At 33.1% G+C, this 17,836-nt stretch overlaps 3 protein-coding genes across 4 annotated transcripts; all 3 read left to right on the top strand.

Moving 5' to 3' along the window:
* Positions 1-623: 623 nt before the first annotated feature.
* LOC130654994 (6-phosphogluconolactonase-like) lies at positions 624-3,834 on the top strand. Its single transcript, XM_057457697.1, has 2 exons — positions 624-1,486; positions 1,654-3,834. The coding sequence occupies exons 1-2, from the start codon at positions 1,325-1,327 to the stop codon at positions 2,542-2,544; spliced, it is 1,053 nt and encodes a 350-aa protein (XP_057313680.1). The 5' UTR covers positions 624-1,324; the 3' UTR covers positions 2,545-3,834.
* LOC130654996 (3-hydroxyacyl-CoA dehydrogenase type-2-like) lies at positions 3,709-7,269 on the top strand. The gene is made up of 4 exons (XM_057457698.1): positions 3,709-3,929; positions 4,725-4,886; positions 5,240-5,477; positions 7,025-7,269. The coding sequence occupies exons 1-4, from the start codon at positions 3,753-3,755 to the stop codon at positions 7,213-7,215; spliced, it is 768 nt and encodes a 255-aa protein (XP_057313681.1). The 5' UTR covers positions 3,709-3,752; the 3' UTR covers positions 7,216-7,269.
* A 5,962-nt stretch (positions 7,270-13,231) lies between these two features.
* Positions 13,232-17,703, top strand: LOC130654997 (fibroblast growth factor 17-like). 2 transcript variants are annotated; one of them, XM_057457700.1, is made up of 4 exons: positions 13,232-13,668; positions 14,341-14,704; positions 16,532-16,635; positions 16,869-17,703. In XM_057457700.1, the coding sequence occupies exons 1-4, from the start codon at positions 13,645-13,647 to the stop codon at positions 17,109-17,111; spliced, it is 735 nt and encodes a 244-aa protein (XP_057313683.1). In that variant the 5' UTR covers positions 13,232-13,644; the 3' UTR covers positions 17,112-17,703. The 2 variants fall into 2 exon arrangements, with proteins under 2 accessions (XP_057313683.1, XP_057313682.1); XM_057457699.1 differs by lacking the exon at positions 13,232-13,668 and adding an exon at positions 13,691-14,079.
* Positions 17,704-17,836: the final 133 nt, after the last annotated feature.

Consider the following 17,836-nt stretch of genomic DNA (forward strand, 5'->3'; position numbering starts at 1 on the left):
CACAGTCCTGTTACTTACTTGTGCACACATCTTAGTGATTGCGTAATGCCCGCAGAAATGGAGGTAAAAATGTAAACAAACTAAGCAGAAAAGTTACCTCCATTTCTGCATGCGCAGGAAAAACACGGGACCATGAGTGAGTGTATTAAAAAAGGTGTATATATGAAAAAAACAATCTAAAATTGTCAAAAATCGCTTGCCAATGTTTACAGCAGAGTTTGGTGTTCTTACTCCAGTTGCCACGTGAAATATTAATCTGCTCTTTTTTTGTTAAAACCACCCACCTATACCGGAAATGTCATTTTTTAAGTTTTGAGGTTCTTTAAAGTGCAGACACAAAAGCATACATGATCATTACCTCTATTTCCTCGTAGTCCCTTACTTGCATCCTTCTCACTAACGTTTTTCTAATGTTAGTGCTATTATTAGTCATGTAAATTCTGTTTTTCTATTGATTCCAAGCTATGTTTTTGACCTAATTTTTCCAGAAAATTTACTTGATATATATAGCATTAAGTTCTTTGCCTAAAATTCACCTAAAAATCAATTTTACTGCAATATTTTTTTATCTCTTGCAAAATTTTTGTTCTAAGTCCGTAAAATGGTTAAAAACACTTATGGTCTCACAATAGAAAAGTTTATATACAGGACTACAGTAAGGAATATACTTTATGGATCACCATAAAGTATATTCCTCACTGTATTTTAATCCATGTGAGAATTATCCCCAAGGTAGATAAGGAGAAAAAAAGATTATATTGGGTTTTTCAGGGAATTTGTATCCTACTCGTTAAATCATGGATTAAATGCTTTTCAAAAAATCAATTTAATCCATTCCCAAATTAAATGCTTCCAAAATTTGTTGGACGAGGTATACATGCGCAGTCTTAGATTTCATAATTGTCTAAAAACCTATCCTAAAAATTTGACCCTATCTGACTCTTTTTGTCTCTTAAACTGGTGTCAGGCATCCATCAGCTATTCTCATGTCATTCCTTTCTAAACATTCAGGACCTTTATTCAAGCAGATCCTATCCTGCAAGTTACACTCCTACAAACATGCTGCCTTTAAAATCATCTTCACACCATCATATATCACCAGGTGCATATGTATACATCATTAATGCTGGCTAAGAGACAAGATAATTTTGGAGGGTGGTATATTGCAGATTTTATTCATAAAATAGTATTTTTACCAGCTTTGGCAGGCAATAACCAATATCAAGCAGGAATAAGTTGGTACTGTAACAGCATTTTTACTTAACACAACATTTTTTTAACCTTTGTGTAGTTATATTTTCTTTTTAGTGATATTATTTTCAAAATGAAGTATCTTGTTCTCGTTGGTGGGTTTGGTAAAAGTATTGAAACTTTTATACTGGAAATTACTGAACAACCAAGTCTTACATTTAACAAATCTTTTGAGGTAGATGACAAACCAGCATTTTTAGATGCAGTTGACGAAAAGATTTACTGTGTTCATGAGGTATCAGTTTTTATTTCTTGTGCAAACATACACATTGTTGTTGTGTAAGACAATTAAAATGGAATTTGTTATTGGAATCAAAAACTTTTGAATTCAAAAAAATGCTTTTTCATGTTTTAAAATTAAGATTAAAAGTATTTAAAACCAGTGTAATCTATATTTATAAGGTTTCATCATACAAAGGAGAAAAAAGTGGTGGTTTATCTCACCTTAAGGTTGATGGAACCAGTTTATTGTATATTCAATCACAATTCTCCTGTGGGGAAGACCCTTGTCATATTACCATTAATTCCAAATATAATTGTGCATATGTTACTAATTATGCATCTGGACATTTTGCTGTAGCAAAAGTAAAAGAGAATGGCTTTCTTGGTGGTGGGTTGTACATTGAAAGTTATGATAATGGTAGTGGTGTGAATCAAGAACGACAAGAGCAAAGCCACCCACATGGCACATGTTTTAAAGGGAAATATGTCTATGTTGTTGACTTAGGGGCTGACAAAATCTGGCATTACCAACATGGTAATGGAACAGAATTTAATACTGGAAGTCCTGCTTTTACTGACACGCCCCCAGGGTCTGGACCAAGGCACATGGTTTTTCATCCTACTTATAACGCTGCTTTTTTGGTAACGGAGTTGAGTAATGAGGTTTTAGTTTATAAATTTAAGGAAAGTAATGGTAGCTTGGAGATGATTGAGTCGTATAAGTTTCTTTTCAATGACCAAGAAGGTGAGAATTACGGTGCAGAGATAGCAGTTCACCCAAATGGAAAGTTTTTATATCTAAGCAACCGTGTCAATGGAGCTTTGGTGTCCTTCCGTATTAATAGCAATATGAAATTGGAAAAAATCGAGTGCTTCCCAACTCTTGGTACATGGCCTAGGCATTTTGGTATTGATCCTTCAGGCAGAGTATTATTGTGTGCAGATCAATTTAAGGATCTAATTGAAGTCTTAGCTATTGATGAACAGTCTGGAAAACTTGAGAGGATTCAAACCGTTGATTGCAAGAATAGGCCATCATGCGTAATTTTTAAATCCCTTCCATCAACTTAATAGAGTATGTTTCTTTGCTACTGAATTTTGATAAACAACACTGCAAAAAAGTAATTAAAGAGCTTGGGACCTATATAAGAACTTTTAGGGAAGAAAATTTTGCTGCATGAAAATTTTGCAGTTTTAAGTCTAAAAGGTAGTAAACAGCAAAATTAAAATGCCACGAAAAATGCAGTTTTTGCTTGACTGAATTTCTCACATCTCCCCTAACAGCAAAATTTTCATACCACGAAATTTTCATGCTATTAAGCAATTTAAAATCCTGGCATTTTCCTTATTTTCAGAAAATTTTCTGCTAGATTACATAGAAAATAATTTACAAAGAGGAGGTGTGGTTTGTGGTTGCTACTACGATCAACGTAGCCTGTTAAGTCTTTGAGAATAGTCTACTAGGTTTTCATCCTTAAAAATTATAGAGACATTTTCTCTGTGTTTTGGTAAAGGTTGTTTGCTGATAACTATTTTTTGTTTCCAATATAATTTGAATCTGCAAATTTGATTTCTACTCAACCTCGATTTATTGTAAATGTTAACGATTGATTTTTATACATATTAAATTTTATAGAAATATACATTTATTCAAACAATAGTGATATTTTTACTCCCTTCTCCATTCAACGCTTAGAAATTATTGCAAAAAGAGGATTGTTATTAGAGGTTATTTTTGTTTTCACAACTTATAATTTTTATTTACACTTAACTTATTGATAATATTTGGTAACTCATGACTATTTGTAAAAGTTAGTAAACGTCCTTTCGTTATCGTTATATTTCGTTTATAATGTAACTTTTTTTGCTTTGCAAAATTAAGTACTGCAAGATTAGTATAATTTCTGTCGTTATTTGCAGATCTATAATTGTTTACTTTTTGTGTTTTCAGAATTTTTATAAATGTTGCATTCTAAATTTTGCTGCTGTGTATCTCACGTGATTCTTTTTGTTTCATAACTAATGCTACAATTAAGTGCTGTTTGTAACATCTATTAATCAAAAAATATTCTAATTCAAAAAAAAAATGATAACTTGTATAACTTTTTGTTTTAATTATTAGAATTGTATATTTGTGTGATCTAACAGGACAATATGCAAGTTGTATATCTTATACTAAAATTTTCTTGTTCATAAACTTCTGTTGTGGGACTCATAAGTTGTATCTATGGCTAGTTTTAAAAATACTTTGTATTTAAAGGTCGATATATCAATAAAGAATGGCAACTTCGAAGTTGGTATGTCTTGTTACTGGTGGAGCTTCTGGATTGGGAAGAGCAACAGCTGCTCGATTGGCGAAAAGAGGTGCAAGTGTAATTATAGCTGACCTACCCTCAAGTGATGGAGAAGCAGTTTCAAAAGATATGGGAAGTAACGTCATGTTTCATCCTACCGATGTAAGTATGATTCTTAAAGGGGAAAAAACATTCATGAAAGTAGACATAATTTAAATATAAGATCAAGTTTGTTAATTTGACGTGTTTTAAAATTTAGTTTTGCAAAAATAAATAAGAGGTTTAATTTTGGTACTAGTTTTATTTAAAAAGTGTGTAAAAAATAATAAGCACAAATTTTCATTCTATAGCATTTATCAGTCTATGAAACATCAATTGCTGAAAAAAGCTTTCTCTCAAAATCTACATTTCAAAGAGAGGCGACATATGCACATATATAAACTAAAGTTAATTTCACCTTTTTGTAATTTTTTTACAAAAACAGCTGTTTATGACAGCTTGCAAATTATTGATTTGTTTTTAAATAATACACAAAACAAAAAATTAAAAAGGGCACTTGTTTGCACGGTTCTTTTAGTAAACTAAACGGGGTGGGATTATGTAGTCATATCTCCTTTAAACACGATTTCATGACTTCTTTCAAAAATTATATTATTTCTTACGCATCATGCAAGTATTCTATAACTTACGGTGTTTAAGAAAACGTCGTTTTCTTTCATTTTTTCATATATGCTATAAACATTCTTTTCAATCTGGATAATTTGAGGTGGTTGTTGATTTTTAAATTTTTTTTGGTTGGGGAATTTCTAATTCGAAATGAGTGGTACACCACCACCACAACCTTCATTACATCAAGACTAAAAGTATTCGATTACGTGATAGATTCTTCATATGAATCATTTCAGTAATCATCGCTATAAATATCATATTTCATATTATATTCCACTTGAACTTCAGGTGACCAGTGCAGCTGATGTTCGACTGGGAGTTCAGCTGGGAAAAGAGAGGTTTGGGAATGTGAACGTACTTGTTAATTGCGCTGGAATAGGTCTTGCTAAAAAAACACTAGACAACAATGGAGAAGCTCACGGGATTGAAGACTTTGCTCGTGTAATTCAGGTAAAGATTTTGTTTATAGATGTAAAACTGAACACTTTTCCTATGTTGAAATGAGCAATGCGCTTAAAAACATGTGTATTCTTTTACACCAAAAATCTGCATCATAAAATCAATTCTAAGTTGTTAAAACTTATAAATTTTTGCCATTACTGAAAAAAGTTATTACTAAAAATTTGATGTAAATTTCGCGTCATTTTACACATTTTCCATAACCTGTCATTAGAGAAGATTAGTGATCTGAAAAAAACAAACACGCATCTTCGTCTGTAATATGTTCGATGTTTACACGCAAAGTTAAACAATCGAGTTTCGCTTGATTTTTTTGTTACGTTTCCTATACCGTCCACGTGCAGGTTAACCTGATTGGTTCATTTAATTCAATTCGAATTTTGTCGGAAGAAATGGCTAAGAACACTCCAACGGACGGTGGTGAGCGTGGTGTTATCATCAATACAGCCAGCGTTGCAGCTTTCGATGGACAAAGAGGTCAGGCTGCTTACTCTGCATCAAAAGGTGGAATCGTCGGCATGACGCTGCCTATAGCGAGAGATTTAGCTAGATATGGTATTAGAGTCAACACTATTGCACCAGGTTTGTGGAGAAATTTTCACTTTTTTGCAGTGGAAACTCTGATTCGAGAACTAATTATAATACTGTATGTTCTTTTCTGTGAGGTACGGTTTGTTTGATTCCAATAAGCTATGAAACATCGTAGCTTATTGAAATCAATTTAGCTTTAACATACTTTTAATTTCGATTTGTGCAGTATGAATCCACAAGGAAATGTCTAGTTGGAAAAACGGTTCCAAAGTTTTGTTGGGGTTTCCGGCCAAATACCCAAAACCAGATTAGGGCACAAAAAACGGGATGTTTGTAACAAAATGATTTTGAAGCAGTTTTAACTAAATACAATGAAACGAAACATGTAAACACAAAATGTGATTGATAGAAACGAGCAAAAACGGCAAGCCTGTTGAAAAAATAAAAACAGAAGCCACATGAATGAAACTCATCAGCTTGCCAGAAAAATTGCTAAATGCCTTGATAATTTGTTTGTTAAGAACAACTCGAATTTTGAATTTTAAACATTTAAATTTGAATTTGAAAATAAGTAAAAGACGCTTGATGTTGATGCAACCCTCACTACACCTCAGAGTTTGAGAGGAAAACTTTTTTACATGCTGAACTAAAATATATATACTACAAAAAATGATCGCGTTGAGACATGACACACAATAAACTGTACAACAATTAAGAATACATTTGGGAGAGTGATTACAAATGAACACATTGATGGAGAACAGACAAAATGAACAAGTGACACATTGAATGAGAATGAAGACATAAACATCGTGTAATACTTAACAAACATAAAAAACACAAGTTCTTCAATATTTTACTTTTCAAATACTAACGCAACAAGTTTAGTGAAATTCCCTGTTGCGAATTTTCGCGTATTGATTATAAATTATATTGTCAATGAGGAAAGTTCAGTAGTTAATTCCATCGACGAAGTAAAGTTACTACATTTCGCTGACAATAAATTTCGCGGGTGTATTTGAGCTTTTCATGAAAATACTGCGTAAGAAAGAGAAAATATATATTTGCGGGAATGCACTTTTGTGTGTTTCGACTTTCACAATTAAAATTTGATGCGGGATTATTCCTTTATATTTTTACCACCAAGCTTCTGAAAAGGATTGCAGAAAAAGATTTTGTGTGTTTAAGTGATCGAGCGATTACAGTTTCAGAGTGACAAAATTATGCATACTGAAATGAAAGAAAAAAGTTTTTTGGGAATAAACTTTCGCGCTTTAAAGTTAATTTTAGGGAAGAAACTTCGCGAGAATCGAGGTAAAATATACAGCGTAACATATTTCTTTATTAACAAAATTCTACGAATTAAATAAATAAATATTTCCAGATCCCTTGATTAGGACACTTGCCGGCTGTTTATTTAGGAATAATATGTTAAGAATTAGCGAATTCAACCTTTTTTACAGAGAATTCATTTCGGGATAGGCATCTACCAAGTAAACCATCAACAGTTTTTTTCTCTTTGCAAAATTTCCTTGGAAAACAGGTGTATGAAACAAATAAATATCCTCTAGCTTACAAGCCTGCTATCTTTTCTTTAGGTTTATTCATGACGCCATTGTTAGCTGGTCTTCCTGAAAAGGTGCAAGTCGCATTAGCGAAAACTGTTCCGTTTCCACAGAGATTGGGTGCACCAGATGAATATGCTCAATTAGTGGAGTCAATCATTGACAACCCCATGCTCAACGCAGAAACAATCCGCTTGGATGGAGCCCTGAGAATGCAACCTTAAAATGTGATGCGATAGTGTTTTTAATCCATTTTTTAAATAGAATAGATAGATAAATAGATATGTCGTTATGTTTCGGATTGTTTGAAACTTACGCGAAGAATAAAGAAGTAAAAAATTTTTTTACTGGCTTTAATTTCCCGATTTGAATTCCAAAAACATTTTATAGCAGAAGTTAGTCCCGCAAAAAATCCTGACAAAATTTATATAAACTTTAATGTAATGATGGGATAGTTTTATGTTAAATACGACCAGTTATTTTTTACCTGTAATTTAGTTGATTTTATGCTAGAGTAATTCACGGTTAAGAAAAATACGCCACGTTTTCGTACAATAGCGTTTTAGAATATAGCTACAATTCTGGTAGAATATATTAAAACAAGGCGGAAAATATTGAAGTTACCGCCCCACAAATACATATATAAGCTATATATCTGAATCACACGTTTTAAACTTCCCACAGTTCCTTCATCAATGCTCTAACTCTATGGTTCACATTTGGGGTGCAGGCGTTCCAAAAAGTGCGAGTAGCAGATCTAAACACAATAACTATATATGGTACCAAATCTGTATGTGGGAAACTTTTCTATCGTTCCAGCTCTTTGTCCTAATATTCAATTGGTACTACCTTCGTGTAAGTCAACAAAGTCCAACCTCCTTTATCTTTTTTTTTGTACTTGTACTTGCGATCGTCTCGGTGTACAAAGAGGAGGCTGACTTAAGTCTTATGTAAAAAGCAGATTTGTAGGCCTTTAAATTTCCATGACTTTTTTCAGAGTTTTCTTGTGTGATCGAGTACTTAATACCTAGGTGCAAATTTTCGCGATTTCAAAAATTTTATTAATGTAATTGAGAAAAAATAAAGTTAAAGTGGAGAACGCACATAAAAAGAATAATTTCACTGTTTTCGAAAAAGAAAGTGTTTTTTTGCGCTTTTAATTTTCCAAAAAATGATTCGATAAAAAGTCTGTTTTGAGTATGTTCGTGGGTCGCATAGAAGTAAATCATAACTTTTAAGTTTTAGACCTGAACAATAAAGCTGTTTCTTAAAACTTTTTGATAAAAAGGGTACGTTCCAAAGGTAAGAAATACTTCGCGGGACAAAATTTTAAAGTTAAAAATGCTAAATTTTTCAAATCGCGAAAGTTTCAACATTTTCAAAAACGCGAAACTCTCTTCCCTTAAGGTTAAAAAGGGTCAAAATGATTTATTAGGCGCATTTTTGACAAGCGAATTTGAAAAGATGTTTGGTGTTTTTGCAAGTACTTAAAGTTTTAGAAACCAATTGATATTTACGATAGAAAAAAAGGCGCCCCTGCGCCGATCGTATTTTGTATACAATACATTTTCGTAAAAATTCGCAAAATAATGAGTTATTTATACGACGACAGACGGATATAAGTTTTGAAGTTGTTAGAAGCCTATTTTGCATTCTTTTGTGGCGCAATTTTGTTTTCCACACTATTTTCTTCAATCAGTGGGTACTATAGGGAAATCTTGACGTCATACAAAGTTTGGTCGTGCATGCTAACTCCAAACTTGTTCCCAGGGCATTTTGCCTTGTTCATAAGTTGATTGTTGGCCACATCGTAATAACGGCTCAGGGGCCACATGACCCTGGGGACGAGGTTATGCTAACTCTACTTTCCTGTTGTACTTGTTCTAATTTTTGCGAATTTACTGTAATTGACCAAAATATGCTCTATTTATATGACGCGCCAAAAACGCGTAAAAGATAAAAAGAACAAATATATATAGTTTCATTTTTCTTTCGGAAAAAATGTGTTGCATTCGATTTCTTCAATTAAATTTGTTGCACATAACTTATGAAGTAACGGTGGTTGTTCTTCATATGGGCGCTTATTAAATTTTCCACACGGGCGCTTAATCAAGGGGGGTGCCAAAAAGTGCTGGGTTCTTATTGAACTTTGAGGAAATTACCTGGGCTCTTATTCGAGCAAAAAAATGCTGCGCCTAAACGAATTATTACGGTTATGATGGTTTAAATTGTAATAAGCTACCTTTTGTGTAAATTTTTACTAGGTCAAGTAATTTTCTTTGGGGGGAAAGAACTTTAACACTGATCTATTTTTTTAAATCGTTTGAGCCTACAGTCAAGTTTGTCTACAACAAGTATGCGCCCCATGTTGTACTATATTGCAAACATCTGGAATGAATGAGTGCGCGAGGCGCTCTTTTAATTTAGGGAATTTATATACATGTAGGCTCTTTCAAGGGTGCACTTATCAAATATACTGAAAGAGATAGAAGTATAATTCTAACAAATTTTAACGCATCTCTTAAGCTCCCGTTTTTGGTTTTTATTTTAATCTTATAGCAAACACTTCAACGTCGAAATTTCAAGTTTGTCTGAACAAAGTTGCTTCTTTTACAAAACTAAAAATTGAAATTAATTAAGTTGTATTATTTTGCTTTTTATTGAATAATAAGCAGTACTGTATCAAATGTTGAACAGGAAGCTTCCTGTTCAACCTTATCCCCTTAGGTCTTTTTCGCCTATGATATTCCGACAGGACGACTTCGAGAATATCACCGACGTAGAAAATCCCTGGGGATGAAGTCGCATCCTGTTTTCTTTAAAAAATGGCGCTTATTTGCTCATTTAATATTTCTTTCTAGCGATGGCACTTATTTAAGCAATGTACAGCAACAACAATCTGTTAACGAAACAGCGTCGCCGAATGCTAACTTATACTGTTTTTTAAATGCTTGTCTGCTTATAAAGAAACATTAACAATTTTTAGATTCATACAACTTCTGAAAACCTTGGTAACTGATATAAATTGTTTAACATCGCTGCACATAACAATGCATATGAATAACACAGCTATGCAACGTGGAGTCATCAAAAGAACCGAAATATTTTTCTAACCAAAACCTCATTGAGGTGTGAGCTGATTTTGAAATTCTTCAGTATTATTGATTGCCACAGTTTTTATAAAATACAAGAAGCAAGAATATTTAGGTCTGATACTCAACGATATAAATCTAATTCTGTTTTTGCTATAAAAATCGCCCGAAACGTTCATTTCGTTTTAGACTTTGGAGAGGGGCGTTCGTTCAAGGGAGGGGCGCTTGTTCGGGGAGGTGCTGATTAAATATATATCGAAAAGACAGTAATTCTAATCATTTAAGTGAATTAAAATATCCATTAAAACTTCGTCCAGCCGACTCTTTATTAACGCTAAATTCTTACCCAGTCCTCCTCCTTGGCCTAGGGTTTGTAAGAGCTCATCGAATAAAGATGGTAACCGCCAGAACCCTCTTGTTGTAAGACCTTCGCATACATTCTACAACCCGAATGTAGAATGTATGCGAAGATAACAAACAGCCTGTTTATAATCATGTTCGTTTAAAGCGAGGCGTTTTAAAATGAGGGTGTATCGGAGACCGGGCATTATCAATATAAGGTTGAAAATTCTATATTTGTCAGTCCAGGGCAGATTTTTTTTTCAGCATCGTTTCCAAAGGCTTTAAAATATAGCTTTCCAAAAATTCGTAAAAACATTCAATTTTCAATAACTAAGAATCATGTAACATGGTTACGCAAAACATCACTTGTATATAGCCTTCATATTTTTGAAATTAAAAGTTAAATAAAATCTTTCTAGCCATGTTCTGTTTAGAGTGTAGCAAAGTATAACTGCGTCTATTTATTAGGTTTAATCAGAGAAGTAATTTCTGCAAAGAATATAGCAAAAATTTATACCCTTTGTGATGGTGATGATGACGATGAGTCACGGTGGGTCGAAATACTGTCTGTACTTTGTAGAATGAAAATATCCAAATCTGTTCTCGAAATGATATGTTAGGTCTGTTGTTTAATGCGTGCCAAACTAAACTTCTGACTTCGATTTAGTGGCTTACACGAAGGTTTGAGTGGTTAGGTTTAAAAATTTATCAGTACTTTACTTCTTAACGAAATTACGATGGCGGAGAGCATTGTACATACAAGAGCAATAGAGGTAGGAGAGTGAGACCAATTCGACGGGTTTGGGTGTCTGCATTAAGTTTGAGCGAGAAGCTAGGTTGTACTAACCACATTTACCCGTGGTTGTAAAACGTTATTAAATATATACCGAAGATAAACACGCAAAATTAAACTACCACATTAGCTTCCCAAGTCCTTCAAAAATGACGGATTGAGTGGAACTTGAACCCACGACCTCTCATTTACCGAGAGATTGTAAATGTATCCGTATGTTTTGTCTGGAAACTTTTCCCTCTTGCATGCACTTTCACTATGCGGATGTCCACTAATTATTTTACAGTCTCTTTAATCTTTAAAAAAGGAAAAAATAAAACTGTGTCGGATGTGTAAGTATTTTAAAAGCCTCAATATTTTTAAATTTGTGCCGTTATCTTCCTCCGGGGTTAAACGCTCTAACTAATTAAGTTCTATTGATAAATCGCAGCCTATAATGAACAATAACAGTGCCATCTTATGCAACGACTGTTTCAAAATTGTCTTCTGCAGGAATTGTGGGAAGGTTACGTAAACGAGATGATTTCGTCTCCGGACTTTTTCGCAACTTAACACCATCCAATATGAGAAAAAAAGTGAACAGGTATTTTTTGACAGTCAAGGTGTATTTTTATCATCCGTGGTTGCATATACTTAGAATGTACAGTTTCTAAAAGTAGATATCTTGTGACGTAACTGGACAATCAGTGTCGATAATTAATTCAGACACGCCCACACGAGAAAACCCACCTCCATTTTAACACTTCAGTTTAAAAAACCAAAGCCGATATACTCCATGCAAATATCCATAGGAAACATTATGAAAGAAACGACCACGTGTAAACAGGACGTTACATATTTCTTACGGGAGGTGCCGAGGGTGGGAATAGTAAATTATGCAGTTGTGCAGTTGTTTTGACATCATGCGCGTAAAATAACGAAATAGTAAACCAACATTTAACTGGTTTTCCATTTGCTTTGTAAACAGGCTTTGAATTAAAAGCAAAAATATTAACTCGTTTTAAATTTTTATTAAATAAAATGTAAGGTAAATACTGCGTCGTTTCCAATGCCTCGTTCAGAGAGCCGCCTACAAACACCTTTTGATAATTATGAATGCACAGATCCGCGTGTCTTATTAAGAAGAAAGAAATCACGAAATTAAAAATTGAAAAAACAAACAAAAAAAACACAACTAGTGAATATGATGACACTTTTTATGTCATATCAGAACTTTTTTAATGATGGCCGTACCTTATAAGCGCATGAATTACGTTATAAAATTCTCAAAAGAGATCCCTGCTTTCGCAACACAAAAATTGGATAACATTCATAGCCTGCATGCTTATCAAGGTCATAACAACGAGTTGTTAATTCAACTTAACGACATTGATCAAAAAAGCCTTAATGTAATTGGTAATAGATTTTTCTTTTAAGTTCTTTTTACACTTGATTTTTTATTTACCACAACACGTCCGTCATTCAAGTTATTGTTGTTGACAAATATTGTATGTTTTCTACGAAGTGACCTTTAGTTCCATAAAAGTTCAAAGTAGCATTCACATTTTTTAACAACCACACATCCTATGTAATAGCTACCAGTTATGCAATTAATCCCCAACCTCAGCAAAACTTATTTTACTGCGACGAAACGTAATATGAATTTATAATGCGACATAGGTCTTCTCAAATAGGACTCAAATGAGCACGCAAATTAGACAAAGTACTCACTACCACTACAAATGCGTTCATTTAAATGAATGAATAAAAAAACTTTTAAACTTTTGTTTTGTATGTGTATAGAAAACGTGAGAGAAAAACCTTTAGAGCTATATAAAGACGAAAAACAATCTAAATAAGATCCGTTTCTTTAAAAATCGGAAAAAATATCGGGGTTGACGTTTTTATGTTGATTAAAAAAAAGTCGTATTGTTCTAGTATATTTACATCACGTGTGTTCACGATCAATCTGGAAAGAAAAACGGAACGCAGTTTTTTTAATTACATAATTAGTGAATCAAAAAAAAACAAACTCAATCAGCGCTATATTACCGCCTAAACAATAGAATGCAATGTGAACAAATTCAACACAGAAGCAACGACCAATCATTCAAATGATTACAAAACATAATAGAACCATTTTTATATTCGTGTAACACAAGCCTTATTAGCATAAATCTCTTCTCTAAGTATGATTAATGATAAGTGAATGAATTTTAGTCTAATCAATCACGGGTATTATGCGAGTTTGACGTCCGACGGACGGAAATGAAATGAAGAATGATGCTTAAGCTATAGGAATCGCTGAGTGGTTTAATTAGACGATATTTCTGTTCAAGTATATTGTCAAACACACTATATCAGGTCGAGATACAGTATGGTTGAGAGGAGTTGGAATATTTTCAGCTATTTTCCTTTCCACGAAGTTTTATTTAATTACAAACAGAATGCAAAATTATAAAGTTTCACTGGTATGAAGTTTTTTATGTATTTAAATATATATTATATTTATATGCCCTCGTATCTTTTCTATTTTATTAATATTATTTTTTCTTTCACATTTTTTCTCAGTAGTGATAAACCTCGTAAGAGAAAAAAAAGAAAATTCTTTTAATTGCCGGCATCATTTACGGATAATAGCACTAACAAATTACAAGTATAATTTAAAAGAAATAGCCATCAATGAAATACTCCAAGCTCGTCATTACCATCATTACAACGAGCGTAGCTTGACATATCATTTTTATTGCCGTCAAAAAATCTGCCTTAACAATTTCAAGAATGAAGAAATAGCTATGGATATCGTTCGACGTAAGAATGCTATTAAAAAACACAACAGAAATAGTTTCAGCTTAGTGTGTGTGTTGAACATGGCTAGCTATGTAAGTTTCCGTTGTTATTTGAGAACCATGACAAGAGCTACGGAATAAACCGTAAATCGTAGTTAACCATCACGGATTTTTATATGACAAATGTACCCGATATCAAGTAATCGTCATAGCGAATTGTTAGTTCAGAAGTTTCATGATCTTATTTTCATGGAAGTTGTGACACGGAGTCGTCAGAAAACCTTAATTTAGATCTAGCGATCTAGTTACACTAATTTTTTGGCTAATCCTTCATTTCTCCTTCTTTCTATATAGGTTATTGGTATATTAACGATTATATGTTGTACGGACATGTGTACAATGGGATATACAGTCCGACGACAAAAACACAGGATGACGCTAAAGCCAGAACGTGAACTAACAGAAAAACTAATGACTGACATACCTGAAGACCTTATGGAAAAAATAAAGAGAAATTTAGACAAAAATATTAAACTGTCCAGCCCGAATTCTAACGAATCGATAACAAAGTCAAATAACAAACGATACGGTATATCTGGCATGACTAAACCATCAAATAGAAGAAATATATTGTTATATAACGAACAAAGTAGAAACGTAGTGAAAATGAAAAAAACTGGAGTGTTATTGGGGACCAGGAATTTCCACGACCCCGATGGTAGGTTTGGTTAATTCATTCTCTGTTTTCTGTGTTTTTTCGTGAAAGGCGTAAAGAAAGCCGATAATCTTTCTCCTGTTTATGAAATAAGAAGGATGGAATTTCTTTCTGTAGCGACCGTTACACTGATTATGCTGTTATCAGGTATATCACAGAACTTGTAAAGAAACCATGCAAAAATTAATCGCATTAAAAAGATGTGTTAAACAGAAAGAAAAAAAAAACAACAACAATAAGCAATTGTGTGAGTGTAAAACGACAAAAAATAACAACAACAAAAACAACAACAAATCAAACCAAAAGTTTGCAGTTCCAAACTTTTCTCCAAAAAATAAGAAACTGTTCCTTTTCTAAATTCACAAATCAGAATATACTTGTGTGAGAGGTCAAAAACTCTGTGTAGGAGACCATAAATCCTGGGTGCTTCATGCCAAAAAAGGTTTAAAAATAAATTTTGTTTACGCGACCATGATGGAAATAAAATAGAGCGACAAGATAGGATGAAATTCTCGCAGAAAATTGTTAAAAAAGGAAAAATGACTAACAACTAATATAATAAAGGAATTAAAAGTATCTTAACAAAGAGACAGGGTTGTTAATATCTATTAATATCTATTAAGATGTAACGGAAAAAAACGCAGTAGGTCATCTTGCAGCTATTGTATACCTGTCGATTCTGCACAATCTTTCCCATAGGAGACAGTTTGAGCGAATTACTATACTTAATTATAGGTCTTTACCTGCTTAACTTTACATTTGCACAAGATATATAAATAAGGAAATGATACTTAACAAGAGGCTTCCACTTAGCATTGCAGCTATGTAACTCAAACACGAATACTTATGATTTCATGTTTATCGCCTTGGTTGCATAATTTCAATAAAACCTGAGTAATCGGGGTTTTTTTTTCTTTTTGAAATAAAACCATTAAGAAACGTAGGCTAGGAAATTGTTTTTATCTACGAAATATCTGACCATGGTATTTCTACTAATTTATGTTTTGTTCTTGATAAATGCGTCTCTAAACGCCAACTGAACTCTCCTGCCAGCAGACGAAAAACATACCGAATTGTTTAAAAACAATTACCCAAACCAGATGTTTTTTTCTAAATGCACTGATAAGGAAGATATGTTTAAGACATCAAAACAATCACCCTTGCTATAATAAAGGCTTAACCGGTGATGACGTAATTTTGACTTTCTTAGCGTTTGACATCGAAATTCGGCATTACAAAGAGCAGCGTAAATCAATTTTAATTCATCTCATCTTCATTAAACGTGTTTATCTAGATAGCGCTGATAAACAAACTTTCTTTTCCAAGCCTTAGATAAACAAATTGATTTAAAATTTGGACGGAAATTATTATAATATTGTAAAAAAAAGATATAAATGAAACAGTGAATAATTAGCGTGTATAACACGGGCTAAGAAAGTCCAGTCCTGACTTGTTGTATAAATTGTGGTTATTCTTTCAGGGAATAATAAACAGGGAAAATATGACCTGGAAAAATTTAGTTGGCAAAACTTATTTTTCTTGTGTATACTTGAGTATGAGTTTTACCCGCAACAATGTAATTTTTTATGTAGAGCTTGGCGAAAAGGCTAGCTACAAAAATCATCAATTCATAACAGCAGCAGCAAGCGTTCTAAAATCGTGCTAATTAGTGAAGTAAAGATAACATAGTTACTCGTACAGACAAATGGAAGCAGTTTTAAAAAACAATTCCCTGTCTCACACGATTTATAGCGTAAAAAACAGTATACAGTCAGATCTAAAATGTCACTTCGGAGAATAGAGAATATAAATTTCGTGTTTTTTTTTCAGCTGTCTTCGTCATTGAATCGATGAAACGAGGTGTGGTCCGGCTAAAAGGAAAACGAGCGAACAAATATATCTGCATAAATGAGAAAGGAAAAATTGTCGTACTGGTGAGTTTGTTTTGTTTTATTTGTCTAAGTAAGTCTGTATCATCACTTCAGTAAGAGAAAATAATTCAGAGCTGTTTAATGATTCAATTTAAGAACATACCGCGGTAAACCTCTAATTATGGTTAAAAAAGAGTTTGGTTAAATAACAATAAATGAAATGTTTTCGCGCGAAGGATATTAGAAATGAACATGCGTGTATGTACATATATATAGGTAATATTATTTTCTTATAGGAGAACTCACAACGTGGAAAGCCTGACTGTTTCCTTAGGCAGTATTTAGAAGAAAATTACAACCATTTATTTTGGTCGTATCCGTTTTCTTCAAACGAAAAAGGTGAAAATGGCTGGTTTCTGGCTCTCAAAAAAAATGGTAAAAAAATGAGAAAGCCACTTCATACGCGTTTGGGCGATAGAGAAACAATGTTTCAGGTACACTTCTTAAATGATAGTACCTTTAAGGTAGATGGTAGTTAGAAAGTATGCCTTTTAGAGGGTTGAAGAAATTAACCAAGGCGGAACAGAAATGTACTGGCCGTCATTCAAATGGAGATTTTATACAAAATTGTTCAGATGTGTGTTACATGAAGATCGAACCAGAACACAAAATTAATCCACTTGATTATTTTAAGCGAGTATCAGGTTAGGGTTATCGTTCCCATATTCATATCGACATATGAAAATGGAACACCCTCGCTGGATGAAAAGAAACTTCCGAAGAAACGTTTCTTTAACGTGACGTCAACCTGTAACCCAGATAAAACACGATATCAAGACAAAAATAAAGAAGAATCGAGGCAACTTTTAATAAAATACAGACATCGTTACAAAGAAATTGACTTTACACAAATAGCGTTTTCGAAATTAACACAATTTTTTAACGCCGAAAAAAGACCTTATTTATTTATTTATCGCTGCTGTGTCGGTGAGCTCACCAGTAGTACATGTTGTGTACATATATATTATATACATATTTTATGTGCTGCGTTTTCCGCAGTGTCTGTTTAAAAAAATTAAGAGATAAATTATATAAATTATAATGAAATATTATATACCAATGAACATCTGATTATTTGAATTTTTATTAGGCTTTTCTTCGAAGAAATAAACCGTGCAAAGATTTAATTATGCATGTGAAATCGCTACTCTGGTTGGTTCAAAATTAGTTTTCCCGCCCAGCGGAAAATAAAAATGAAATAGGT

Source organism: Hydractinia symbiolongicarpus, chromosome 8 (genome assembly GCF_029227915.1).
Source record: "Hydractinia symbiolongicarpus strain clone_291-10 chromosome 8, HSymV2.1, whole genome shotgun sequence".
In the NCBI taxonomy this organism is placed as follows: domain Eukaryota; kingdom Metazoa; phylum Cnidaria; class Hydrozoa; order Anthoathecata; family Hydractiniidae; genus Hydractinia; species Hydractinia symbiolongicarpus.